This window comes from Triturus cristatus, chromosome 9 (genome assembly GCF_964204655.1).
Source record: "Triturus cristatus chromosome 9, aTriCri1.1, whole genome shotgun sequence".
Lineage (NCBI taxonomy): Eukaryota > Metazoa > Chordata > Amphibia > Caudata > Salamandridae > Triturus > Triturus cristatus.
Genome location: NC_140592.1, coordinates 1023962756 through 1023977251, shown reverse-complemented (window position 1 = coordinate 1023977251; position 14496 = coordinate 1023962756). Strand labels below are relative to the sequence as shown.

Genomic DNA, 14496 nt, shown 5'->3' with positions numbered 1-14496 from the left:
TCCTCAGGTTTACTGCCCTTTTTTGCAGTCACCTCAGAAAGAGAGGCTAAATATCAAAACTCTGAATGGCTGTCCCCACCACGGTCTTAACTGCTGAAATAGTACCTGGGTCTTGCCAAGCTGGTATAAAGGACCTCCCCCTAAAAGTACTTACACTTAAATTTAAAATGTAACATTTTAACTTAGTTTAAAAAGCCTCGAACTTACTAACATTAGAAACATAAGTTACAACAGTTTGTTATAAATTAAATAAAATAAAAATGTAAGGGAGGGTGGGTTATTTTAATGATGAAATAATGTTAAAATAATTTTTTTACAAAATTAATATATTTAAATTAATTTACAATTGAATATAAAGTTAATTTTACGAGATATTGTGGTGTCTTTTTCTTTAATTGTCCCTAGTTAATACTATTGTTATTTGTTTACATTTTTATTTTACATTATTTTCCTTTAACCAACTTTATTGCATTTTCACAGCATGTGTTATCCAATAACCAGCCTTTACTCCGTACCTCAACCAAAGCTTCACCTACAACCCCACAGCCTGGATCCCCCCCATTGCCAACCCCATCCTACCCCTCACCTGATACCAGGCAAAATAGCCAGCCCCGAATGTTCCCACCAAGCCCCCAAATCTTCTGATGTTTTCACAGGGCAACCCCATGCCCTATAAATCAGTTCCTCCACCTTGGCACACCAGTCCATCGCTCTTCGCCAGGCCAGCATCGTTGGGGTCGAGGATGATTAATTACATTACTTTTGTAAATAACTATATTTAAATACATTTCCCTAAACTTTCCTATAGATACAAGATCTCTACTAACAAGTGGAAAATTATTAATAGTCACTCTACACTGGAGATTTACACCTATGTGTATGAGTAGATCAACATGTGCAAAGATCAACACAGGAACACTTACTTTTGTGAATTGGGCACATGATTATTAACATCGCCCCTGCTAACTCCATGAATGAAATTATGTGTACAAGACGTGTGCCCTCGTAGGCAGTGATGCTTCACTTATGTTTCTGCTGAGTGTAACACGGACACTGGCCTAAGCAGAACAAAAACATACACACACACACTTCTAGTGAGAAACGGTGAACCGTTTGCAGTATCCCTACCCTGATTTTGTTTTGGAACTGACCTTCAGTTTTTGATTTACTCTGTGTTCACAATATGGGTTTCGACAGAGCCACTTTGCATTAAGAAAGAACCCTGCAAACGGGTATTGTTCATTACATATGCATAATGTAAGCGTCTCTCTAGGAGCACTGTAATATTCAAGACATGAGATCTTGAAAAAGAGAAATAAAATGTTTGGGATTTTTCTGTGCTCTAAAAGTTTTTTTGAAAAAAAACTGATGCTTTGGGAACAGTGCAACAAAAATGTGCATGAATAATGAAGTTATATTTTCAGGAAAAATAAAGAATTATTTCCTCGCTGTTTGAATTACATTTAAATAAGTAAGGATTTTTCTTCAAGCCACAGGATAAAAGCCATTAGCCAGACTGTCAACTTGGATGAATGAATGACTGGTATTCATAAAGCGCACAGCTACTCCAACAGGAGTGTCCCAGCGCTACTAGTTCACACAATACTGCCCTGGAGATGGTTTAGCTCCTAAAAAGCCAGGTTTTCAACAGTTTTTTAAAATTAGTCAGATCCGTGGAGGTTCTGAGGGGCAACAGAAGTTTATTCCATATTTGTGCACCCAGGAGGCTAAAGGATTTGCCACCCCTGTGTGCCAGGTGCACCTTAGGGACACATACATACACCGCAGAGGATGATCTGAGTGCTCTTGTAGGTGCGTACCGGCAGACACGTCTCCTGAGGTAACTGGCTTCCTTGCCGTGGAGGGCTTTAAAAAAAGTTACCATGTCCTTAAATTTTATCCGCTCCCTCACAGGGAGCCAGTGAAGGGCCTTAAGATGAGGGGCCGTTTTAAACGGAGAATTGCCCTAGCTGCTGAATTTTGCACCACCTGAAGGTGCTGCAGGAGGAAGTCCGGCAGGCCCAGGTAGAGTACGTTCGCATAATCCAGTCTGGACGTGATTAATGCCTTGAAACATGAATACTATTCATGCAACATTTTCACCTCATTATGACCAGTTTAACACTTCAATACAGCAATCAGCAACTGGTAGTCCATCAGTTAACCTCTAGAGAGCCTGCCATGGTTTTGCATCCAGGGCCGGCCTTTGAGATGGTCAAGCTAGGCTCAAGCTCAGGATGCAGACCTTCAGAGGGGAGCAGGAGGTGCCTGGAACAATCTCCTTTCAACCTAGCTCCAAATAGAGTGTGCTTAAATAGAGGCCTATCACGATGTCGGTCGGAGTTTCCTACGACTGACACCATGGCAGAAACGGGACCGACCAACCTCCGGTCTGTGGTCCCGACCGCCTAATTATAATGCGACCGCACATGGTGCGGTCGCATTCTCCTATTCCTCTATAGGAGAATCCATATGGATTATGAGCCAATTCCGACTGGCCAGCAGGCTCCTTGAGCCCGCTCAAAGCAAGCCGGAAGGACCGGCTAGTTTCAATTCCGACCAGCTGTATCGTAATCAGTTAGTCGGAATTGAAACGAATGATGGTCGGTCGTAAAGTCTCTGTCCTAAGGTCGGAGGCTTTATGACCAACATCGTAATAGGCCCCATAGTCTTTATGAAGACTGCTGGAGCCCATAACCGCATTTGGTCTGTATCTTTTTGTGGCGCTCCTTAGTCTTGCACACTGCAACTTCTTACCCCTCCCAAGTTTTTAACACGCAGACAATTAAAGACTAGTGGGAGCCAAATTTGGTTTCACCCAGGTCGCTATCTGAGTAAAGGACAGCTCTGGTTGCACCACCAGTGTTGTGTGTCTTTTAGTAACTTCCGATTAGTTGAAGCAAAAAATCCTGTTTGCTAAAACCCACAAAGCATGCTGGAGATTGTTCAATATGTGGCAAGAGTGCTAAATCCATTACAATAAGAAAATTGTGTACCTGCATGATACCCATAGCCCTGGTTATATTTCATTAAACAATGATGTTAGAGGTTGCTAATTAATCTGAGCATTACCTTAACTCACTTTTATCTATAGTCCACAGCGGTACTTGGACTCATATGGCATATGGTGAGTACTTTCGCGGCCGCTTTGATGTTCTCAGTGGCCGCGGGGCTCACTGAGAACATCAAAGCGGCCGCGAAAGTGATCAGCGCACATGCACTGTAGTTGGCGGCCTGAAAAGCACTAGTTTGCACTTCCAAATCCCGCTTTCTATAGCTCTCGCCAGAGCAGCGCTGAAGCGCTGGCTCAGGCGAGACCTAATAAAATACACGTGTTCCGCTGCTTATTACCCACGGACCCCTCCAGTCCTCTCTCCCCCTGTCTTTCTACGCCATGAATTGTAGTCTCCCATGGGCTCCCCTTACCCTGTTGGTTTCTTCCAGTATCCGCCCCTTCTTGGGCCCGCCCCGAACTTGTACCTCCTCTCTCCCTGGTTCACCCCTACTCCTTTGGTCTCTCCCAGCCGGTTTCCGCCCTCCCAGCCCTTCTTCCGGTCCGTCCCGGCTTCATCATGGCGCTCTTGCTGTCACGACCTGTGTCCCGGGCGCTCGGCCGCGGGCTGGGGGCTCTGCGTCAGGTACGGGCTGGAGATGGGGTAGACCTGCGGGGCACGGGAGTTCACTGGTGGGCGCGGCCTGTCTGGAAGAGGGAATGCAGGGGTGTGGCAGACGGGGCCCAAGGGCAGGGGGAGGGCAGTGCCTGGAAACTGCAACAGAGTTCTGTCCTGCTATTTTAGAAACAATGACGCTTTCCAGCAGTGACAGTTCTAAATATTTATGAATCCAAGTGCATTTTAACGGAAAAACCCTCCAAGGGGGCATGAAAGGACACTGAGTAACTTTTTGACAGGTTGAGAGCTGTGAAGTGTAAGCCGTTTACCATGGTCTCTCCCTCGCCAAGGTAGTCTGGCCTGATAGCAAAGACCTCCCGACCTATGAACCGAGTACTCCTGATCTCATCCACCAATGAGCATCCCGCTTTGTGCTTCTCAGATAACCCCATCCACTTTTTTAGACTCCTTACATTACCTCTTCCCTGAACTGCAGTAGCTAACCGTAAGGATATCCCGTATTAGGTGTCACCCCAACCCTTTGGTAGTGAAGTCGCCTGATAACCCGACATAGCGTTAACAGATGTCTACATGTCATCGAACACATGTTCCTTTTCTCTGATTTATTTGTATGAAGACGGTCCATCTTGGAGGTTGCATCCTGGTTGTCTTGACTCACCCTCAGTAGCATTAGGGTGACCACCTGGCAAGAACGCAAATTCTAAACAGTGACAGTGGAAATCCAGGACAAAGGGTTACAATTCAAGACAAAATTCAATTTTTAGGGATCCATCTGAGAACGTTGCACGTTTATAAAAGACACCTGGCAGAAGTACACCCTAAAATAGGGTTATGTTCTTTAGTTTATACTTCACATTGGAGTATTGATCAAATAGTCACACATAGCTGGACATACTGAAAGGGGGAAAAACTAGCAACAAATACACTACAAACAGAATTTGACAGCCAAGATAATGGGAGGTTTTCTCAGTTCCATCCCAGTACCATGAATGATAGTGGCAGAACCAGCGCTGTATTGCTGTAAGTAGACTGAGTTCACAGGCAGCAGCACTACAACAGAGTGTAAATCACAGACAGAAATGATGGAAAGAGCGGGGGATATATATATATATATATATATATATATATATATATATATATATGAGAGAGAGACAGACAGAAGTTTGGAACAATGAAAGTGAACAGTGGGAGAAGAGGAAAGCAAGCTGGGATCTGCTAACTGGGAGAGAAGAAGAATGGAAGGAGAAAAAAGGATCACAGAAGAAGATGGGGCAGAGAAAGGAGCAAAAACAGATACAGAAAGATTCTGAGGGTAACCAGGAGAAGATCGAACAGAGGAAAAGGTAGAGTGGGCATATAAAAGGCGAGGTAAAGGGAACTGAGAGAATGTGGGAAGGGGAGAGGCAGAGACAAATGGCAAGAGCTGAGGGAACAGATAGAGAAAAGAGAACAGAGGGTAAGAGGTTGATTTGAGTCAACAGAGAGCTGATGTGAGGGTTCACTTTGCAACTTCCATGCCAGGTCTTTCAATCTCAATTCCAAAGCACCACATCTTTGAAAATCTGGTGCTGTTCTGCTCTTTCCAGTGATGGCAGAGCAGCTACTTTTCTTTCTGAAATTTTAGTAAATATGCCCTTTTATGATTAAGCACAGATGTCCAGACATACGTTTTGTCTTTGACCTTGTACAGCGCTGGGCTGCCTTTTGGCTAGGGTCATGCTACTGAAATAACATATAGTTAAAGACAGAAAATCAGTTTGTTAAGAAAAAAATATTTTTCAAAGAATGATTGAGCAATACCTCCAAGGTTCCAGTACAGAGCATTTGTCTGGCAGGTTACAGCGCGGCACTAAAAGATTTTGGGAGTTGTGCACACTGGTAATGTTGTTTTTATGTGGTTCTAATTGCATACTTCGTTCTTAATTAACTCGGAAAAGGTGAAATAAAAACGTTACAGAAACAAGGATTACAATAAACTGAAATCCCTCTCTTCATAGGCTATGCCTTCCTACCAATTTGTCACACAATTAGCTTTTAAAGTGCTTAAGCCTCAGGGCCTGGTGCACTGCACAGGCTGCAGGAAGGATGGCTACACCTAGAGGTGGGTGAGCTGGGCCAAGGGTCTGGCTTTACTCTTAAAACCTGTGCACCCACCGAGCTCTGGAAATGTTTGCCATGTAAACAAACATCTTTAAACAAAGAGAGAGGGAAAATGGAACCGCTCTTGGTCCCCCTAATGAAATAGCAAATCAACAACAGAAGAGTGAAACCAACTATATGAAGAGCTAGCAAGAGGAGTCACTCTTGTTATTAGAAGAACCCTCACTCACCAACCTAGTTGGTGACATGCTTAATCATAGGGTTCCCACCAGAGAGGCCGAGTGCCTCCCCGGTGTGCTGCGACACCTGATTACAACGAAGCAGGGTTTTTTGATAATTTTTTTTGTGTAGGTGCAAAAAGTGAAGGTGCAAATATTAAAATTGCCTTTACTAATGCAAAGTATTTATTGGTGGAGTAGTAAGGCAAGGTTGTTAAAAACAATAATACTTTGCTCCCAAAAAGTTTTGCAATCAGTAGCAGATTTCAGTCTGCTGGAACCGCTTTACTTGTCAGATTCATTCAGGAAATCCACGTCCTTGGTCCTCTCATCAATGCCAGGGGTCTCCTTCATGGGGAGAACATTTGTTGCAAGAGTATTGGCGGAATTTCTAAGCTCAGCATCCTTCCAGGTAGAGGGATGGGGGTCGGAATGACTTGGCACTTAGGAGAAAAGCCTCAGTCAACCACTGAAAGACATCTAGCCACTGCTGGTGCTCTTTTGGGATGCCTAGCAAATATCCAGGAATTGTGCTGGGGGGAGGGGTGCTCATTACACTGCTTTGTAAAGGAAGAATGTTCGTTTTGTACAAAAAAGTAGCATAGGCTCTAAAAATGTTGCACAGTGATTATTGGCGCTCAACTCCTTTCTATATACTGGTAACAGTATCTTTAAGGGGAAGAATGGTTGATGGGGATAGTGCAGTTGGATCAGGCTGTTAGGTGCACAGGTTAGGCCCGAGTAACAAAGCTGCACATTTTCTTACATTGTTCGAATTTTGCACAATAACATTTCTGCTGTGACTGTTTGCACATATTCGCGTGCGTGACCATGTTGGATTCATTTCCCTGAAACCACTTCTGTTTCGCATAACATTATCACGATGCCTTGAACACCATGTACAAGGCCTTTTTACGCACAATATACAAATGTCATTCTATCTTCATCCACGGGGCGACTGGGCTATCTACATATCCATAACATCGCTAATCTATACGCACATTACAAGGATGCTTTCTAATATAAATAATGAGCATCCCAAAAGATTAGCAGAGGAGGCACTTCAGCTGACACAGAGGGTCCCTGCATGCTAAGACTTCACCAGTGGTCCATCATCTCCGTGAGAATGTCTAGTTTATGACCAAGACGGGCTCCTACATTCTCTCCTGCTAGGTAATGGAGTTGGATCGTGCCTTGGGGGTGACGGGGGGTGGGGACACGATTCTTGGCTAAACACCTACGCACAATCTAGGTACACGCAGAGTAGGGTTCGCATAGTAGGAATACGCCAGATTACTACTTTGTGTATATATGCCTGCATACTTACACTGTTTTAGCACCGTGTTAGAACTATATCTACTATTCACTCTTTTGGTGTTTGTAATCACTTTCATCTGCCTACTGAATATCGTAGCACATGTATTTTATACAAGAATAACGTTGGTTCAATAAATAGATTGAAAACGTACCACTGTGTATTCTATGCATATTTGTCTGAGCACATGTAAGCACGAGTGACTGAGCGAAAGGATCTGATCTGTTGCCATGATTACTGAGGGGTCAGGGTTGTCATGTGAAGTAGTTGCCGGAAACCATTCGCTCTCTGGTAAGGTTAGTGGAGGGTTTATGGTGGCACTGTGAACTAGCTGGTCTCTAGGCCAACATATCCTGTGTGGGCGCTTGGAATCAGTGTAGGCACCTCACCCAATGTTTATGTTGTCCAACAAACACGCAGATCCAACGGATTAGTGGGAACTACATGATAAGGCCTCTACAAAAGAAGCAAATGTTATTGGGCTGCCAAGCAGGGAAGAAAGCAGCATATTGAGCTCACCAAAATATTCTGGAACTTCCATTAGCAAAATACCTGTAAGGAACAGAAAAAAAAACTTGTATTGCATTTTGTCTTATTCAGAAATTTATGGTTAGACATCTTTGATGATTTTCGCGTACATACCTCTCAACCAATATTAGTGACATTATTATTTTGTCTTATGACCTTTTTATATAACATCAGTTTATTGACAACCGTACCTGTATTCAACAAGTATTTGATGGGGGTGGTGCCCTCTGTGTATGAATGTCCAGCTTCTCAGTATTGGGTTTGTTTAACGTATGTATTTCATGGGGGGGTCTCTTGTAATCCTTGTCAGATAATTTTTTAAGAGACCCGTCCCATTCCGTTAGGTGTAATTCTCTGCCATCTTCACTTTGTTGGCTTAAAGCTGTCATTTCAACTTCCGCCCGCCTTAAGAGTTCCTTTATCCAGTGAGCCGTCCACATTGATTTGACCCTCCTTCATGACATAGCAAACAGTCTTTTGGCAAGGAGTGTACCGCAAAGTTGGTAAACTTACTTGACTTTTTGTTCCCTCCTAGTTCTCATCCTTAAATCTCTACGAACATGTTTTGGGGCTACGAACAATCATAGTGTTTATCCAAATAAAATAGTTTTGAGAGGCTGGTCATCTCAGGCAGGCTATAGGTGTCAGATATGATTGGTGCAGTATGTAATACGGTGTCAGTTTGAACCTAGAGGAGTTGGCCTAACGGCTAGGGCGGTCGACCTCGAATCTGGGGAACTGGGTTCGCGTCTCGGCAATGACGCTGAGCATCCTGAGATTCTGTGAAAATCACTTAATCGCCCCGTGCCTAACAAAAATGAATGTGTCCTCGTGTAATGCAACTGTGCTATGTAAAGTGCTCTGATACCAATTAGGGTCAAGTTTGCGCTATATAAAACTCTGTAAAATAAAAAAATTTAGGTGAGGTGGATGTAGGCCTGGGTAGATTGTCCGGTCTTATCCCAATGTGGCGATCGGGTGTGGTCTATATGTTTCAGCCTCATAATGCCCATTGCAAGGCTTTCTTCAGGACAAAATGCTACGGCAGTATGCACACGCTAAGGTGAACCATAACCTGTGGCATCCCAAAAATAAGCATTGGCATAGCCAATAGGTCTCGCTTTTGGGACCTTATAAGTGTTTAGCCATGCAACAGTTGCATAACTAAATACTTATAAGGTTCCAAAAGCAAGACCTGTTGGCTATGCCAATGCTTGTTTCTGTTTATTACTGCTATGTAGTAATGGCGGCGCACGTGTGCCACCATTACTACATAGAAGTAATAAACAGGAAAAAAAAAACCTGGCTCACGGAAAACATCAAAAGTGAGGCGCACATGCACTGTAGCTGTAGGCTACAGGATAGCACTTTTTTGAGCCCTCACAAAAAGTCTCACCAGCTCAGCGCATGCGCTGGGTCAGGCGAGACCTAAAAAACGTGTGACTTACGGTGACTGTGGCGCCTTCAGAATTCCTGAAAGTGACGTGACTATAAGGTGTAGGAAACCCTTACACGATGGGTCTTGGCGGGGGCGGTGGCTATTAGTCCCCCTTGCAGGACCCCTGCTGATGGGAAGATCCAGGTGCCACACGGGTATCTGGCTTTGGTGTACGTGTGACTACAAGCCACCGCCCCCCGCCAGGACCCATGGTGTAAGGGTTTCCTACACCTTATAGTCACGTCGCTTTCAGGAATTCTGAAGGTGCCACGGTAACCGTAAGTTTACACATTTTTTTTGAGGGGATGCCACAGGTTAGGGTGCACCTTAGCGTGAGCATACCACCATGGCATTTGGTCCTCGCTATAGGCATTATGAGGCTGAAACATGTAGACCACATCTGATCGCCACATTGGGATGTGACCGGCCAATCTACCCAGTACTACATCCACCTCACCTAAATTGTTGTTAACAACCTTGCCTTACTACTCACCAATAAATACTTTGATTAGTAAAGGCAATTCTAATATTTGCACCTTCACTTTTTGCACCTACACAAAAAATCCCCAAAAAATCTGCTCCGCTGTAATCAGGCGTCGCAGCACACCGGAGAGACACTCGGCCTCTCTGGTGTGAACCCTATGATTAAGCATGTCACGAACTAGGTTGGTGAATGAGGGTTCTTCTAATAACAAGAATGACTCCTCTTGCTAGCTCTTCATATAGTTGGTTTCACTCTTCTGTTTATGTAAACAAACATCACATAAAATATGATAAAGTCTCTTCATAACTCAAAACATATCTTTAACATGTGGCAGCTTTCACATGAATGTCACATTATAGCACTGCACTGAGAAGTACTTATTAAAAGTGATAATTTTTAAACATGAACTTTGGGCCACTCCTGCCCCTCGTCCCCACTATGGCGACCGTGCCTTTAGAGAACTAAGAGGCAAGACAGTTGTCATGTGAACTCAGTGTGTGTCTAGAGTATTATGGAAAGCAACATTATAGTCCGTGCCACTGGAATTATGTGATTGTGTGGCTGCAGCATTTTTCGCATTATGGATTTGCTGCATTTTGCACATAATTCATCATCTGCTGCACAAATTGCAGACTTTAGCGAAAATAGTTGCTTCCTGCTCAAACGGTTCAAAAGTTACTAAAACCGCATGACACGTGTTGCCACACAGTGGAAGGCCCTTTTCAAAGGTTGACTGGTGAGCTTTCTTTTGATTATTGCTATATTTCGGTGTTAAATTGGTAAACATGAGGTGCAACCTATGCCCAGAGCTATCATCGGCTCACCCACCTCTAGCTACGCCCTTGACAGGGCTAGCTTTAGCGCTGGTGGCAGCCGGCTTGACAAACTTTGATGCCACACACCCCACCAAAATACCACCTACTTTCTCATGTATAATTTCTTTTATAGCGTTACTCAGCCCAAGTATATAAGGCAGGGTGTTGAAGTGCATTACATCGCACACATATCAGAGACAATGACGCATATGAGTGTGTAAGCCACAATATAGGCTTTGCTACTTAAGACAATGAGGGCTGCAAGGTGTGGGAGCCGTACGTCACCCATACTGGTAGGCATTATATGTTAGGAGTGCCTGGTCTGGAGACATACAAACTCAGGATTTAAAACATATCCTAATAGTTGGGGTTGATTTCACTAATAGGTATTCATAATTATCCTAATGAACCCTAATTAGCAACCTTAGAATAATGAAAGTTTGTGGAAAAAGAACTGTAAGTAACAAAAGGAACTATGTGACGACAACAGTAAACCACTGAGCTATCTACATAAAAAATATTATTTAATTTGCATGTTGCACCTTCCCCCGTAACATTAGAATAGTTTGGAGTGCCGAGACAATGGCAAATATCAGCGTTTTGCACTTTTGGGACTTGTGTGATTGTTCCACTGGGAATGACGTTCTTAGCAAAGCCATTCCCGGGTCTCTTGGGATCTGCACTTGAAACATTGTCACATCTCCCCTCCCCCCCCCCCACCCCACCCCACCCCAAACATGTATAGTTTGAGGCTCTGCTAGAATAACTGTATGAGGTACCAGTGACCCCCAAACCTCCTCTACAGGTGCTCGCTTTTGTTTTGTCCCAGGCTGAAATTTTATCTGGAGTATGGTACCAGTATGTGAGGAGTTTATACTCTGCTTCCCTTCCTTTGACATTGAAAAAGGACATTTGGGCATTTTCGTAAAATCTTCGAGATTCCCTTCCCATTGTCTCTGGCCAACAGTCAATTTGGGTAGTTTGCAAGCACCTGATGTCACATGCTTGTCGTGGCTTTCATCTTTTAGTAATTTTTCAAAGTTTGTTAGTGGCCTCGAGACTTACAACTCGCCCAACTGGGACCTGGAACAGAAAATCAAAATCCTCCTAAATGACCATTCTCAACCTCACTTTTACTCCCCAGCTGTAAACAGCGAAACAGAGGTCCTAAACATCACTTTCTGAGAGCATATCAGATGGTGTCTGGGCAGCTAACTTGCTGAGCTGCAGACCAGACATCTTGAATGCAAAGCTTCAAAACCTGATTGGTTGAGACAAGACTAAGGCCCTGAAAAAATTATTTCCTAAAACATGTCTAATGGAAAGTAATAAAATTGTTTTTTTCACTGGTTCATCTCTGCACAGAAATCTCCAGTGGTGACTGCTACTCCACATCTGTAATAGTACCACCTACTCCACTTGTATATTTATATGTATATTGTTAAATGAATACCGAAACATAAGAAGAAGCCACAGACTGGTATGAAATGTAATTGTGTCCAGGGGTGTAGACTTTTTTAAATGTAGTTGGCCAATAAACAACATCCTACCGAGAACTACATGTCCAGTAAAATCCACATGTCCCCCCTAGTCCCCACATCAATTATAAGGGATGACAGAGAAGCATTTATTACACCTTTTATTTTTTTTTACTAAAATCAATAAACGATTCAATGATTTGGAATACAGCTAAAGAAAAACTTGAAAATCGATATTCTCTCTATTATCCAAAAGTATAGAAATTGTATAGGAATACAACAATAAATGATCTTGCATGGCAGGCTGCACTATGACTCCTATTGAAAATTCTTCAATTGTTTAAAAAAAAAAAACTTTATTTAAACGTTTTACAAAAGCACAAATCAGGTGTGCAATCATTGTCAGTGAAGATAAAACCTATGATGATAAAGCATTATAGTGCGGTGCGAGGTAACAGTACAACCGCGACCCCTTCAATGACAGACATTTAACAAGCATAATACACTATTAATCCCCTTCATCTGTTTTAGATCCAGCCTGGCTGTCTCCCGATAGTGTGCTCTGGGATCCAGTTTGCAGTCCATTGGAGAGTAAATCATGACGTAGTTCCCTCCAGAGTCTTAAGTCGTCCTCTAGTTTGTCCTCTGTGAGACTGTTCTTCCTATGTACCTCCTCAGCTAATGTTCATTTGCGCACATCACAAATCCAAGCTGAGACCTCAGTTGGACGCACCCCCATCCACACAATAGCTATTCTACGCCTAGCTAAGACTAAAAGCAACTGCTGGAGTCTGAGTGCTATTTTGTGTGGCTTCCTGGGCTTCCAAATTAAGCCCAGCAGGCAATGTGTGGGTGTCAGTTGTACTCACCCATTCTTGGTCCCCCCCCCCAATCCGCTCAACCACCTCAGACCAGAAGCTACTGACTTAAGGGCATTCCCACGCCAGGTGCATAAATTGGTGCCCTTCTTGTGGCACCCAGGACAGGAGTTGGATCTGTCAGGGGCCATGCGATGTAGCCTGTCCGGGGTCATCTAGGTGCCGTGCATATAATTATAGTGAATTATTCAAAAACGGTATTGCAGGAGACAGTGTGTGTGAGTAGACCAACCACCCTCCAGTCCTTATCCTCCTATAGCACCCCTAGAAATGCATTCCAGGTGGTAACCGCTCTGGTGGGAGGGGCCCCGGTGTCTTCCCTCGTGGCCCTATATAGTAATGACCCCACACGTTTGCCCACGCCACAGATGAGTATGATGTCCAGTGTCTGTGTGAGCTGTGAGATTGCTGAGTACATGGGCCATATTTCTTTGACTATATTAACTAAAGCGGCATATTGGATGTATTTTCCCTCCCCCAAATCAAATGCATTGCATGCTTGTTCAAATGTAATAAAGCTTTTGCTCGGATACAGGTATGCGCGCACGCCCCAGCCCTCTCCCGCCACGCCCTAAATGACATGTTCGACATCACACTCCTAACCAGTGCAATAGCCCACACCGACCGCTCACGATGAAATGGGGCACGTTTCAAAATTCGCACTACAAACAATTTCCTCACGTGGGCAGTCTGTCGGACCACGTATGGCACCGGGCCTGGACTGCTAGAGCCCTGTAAAAGAAGGGACAGCAAGTCTGCAATCTGTACTCTATCCTGTGGCACTTTTTTCCCAATTATCCTCCTCAGTGAACCATCTTGCTGCATGTTGTAGTTGGGCGGCATAATAATACAGCTCCATTCATGGTGGCTCGAGTCCACCATACTCATACGTGCGGTTGAGAGTGGCGTGCCCCACTCTACTACGACGGCCTGCCCTGTACTTGGCTATCAGGATAGAATCCGACGCCCTAAGTTGCCTAGGGATGGGACACATGTAGAGACGAGGCAACACCACCATCTTGGCTATTGACAATCTACCCATTGGGGAGAGCGGAAGTGCATTCCAGAAGCCCACACACCCCTTTAAGGTACCTATCCGCTTGTTAGCGTTGTGCTGCAATATCTGAGGGTTTGCGATGGCCACCTGCACACCTAATTACCTAAAGTACTCCGTCTCCCAGCGCAAGCCCACGTCGAGGAGAGAATCCATGGTATCACTTGCCAAACAAGCGAGAGGGAATATCAATGATGTTGCTTTGTTGAGCCGGAAATGCGAGCAACTGCCAAACTCATCCAACACCTTTAGGAGCTTTGGGACCGACTCCTGTGGAGCAGAGACATAGAATAGGGCATCATCGGCATATAAAGATATGATATGAGGGGACTTGCCTATACCCCAGTGACTCATGTCCCTGTGCATCCATATAGCCAATGGCTCTATTGCCAACTCAAATAGTAATGGAGAGAGTTGGGAGGGGGATGTATGCATAGTGTACATACAATCCACAGGTTCGGCACCCAACACAGTCCGGAACCAGTTCAGGTGTCGAGTTTTGATCTTTACTGTTCATCTGAGGGCTCGCCCTCCTGTTCGAGCAGGGTCTCCGGTA

At 44.2% G+C, this 14496-nt stretch overlaps 1 protein-coding gene across 1 annotated transcript in view; it reads left to right on the top strand.

Annotated features, from left to right (window-relative positions):
* The first annotated feature begins 3490 nt into the window (after window positions 1-3490).
* Window positions 3491-14496, top strand: part of DLST (dihydrolipoamide S-succinyltransferase) — a 150592-nt gene continuing 139586 nt past the window's right edge. The window contains exon 1 of the mRNA XM_085626743.1: window positions 3491-3638. Within this exon, the coding sequence (XP_085482869.1) occupies window positions 3573-3638 (66 nt within the window). The 5' untranslated portion in view covers window positions 3491-3572. The remainder of the gene's footprint in view (window positions 3639-14496) is intronic.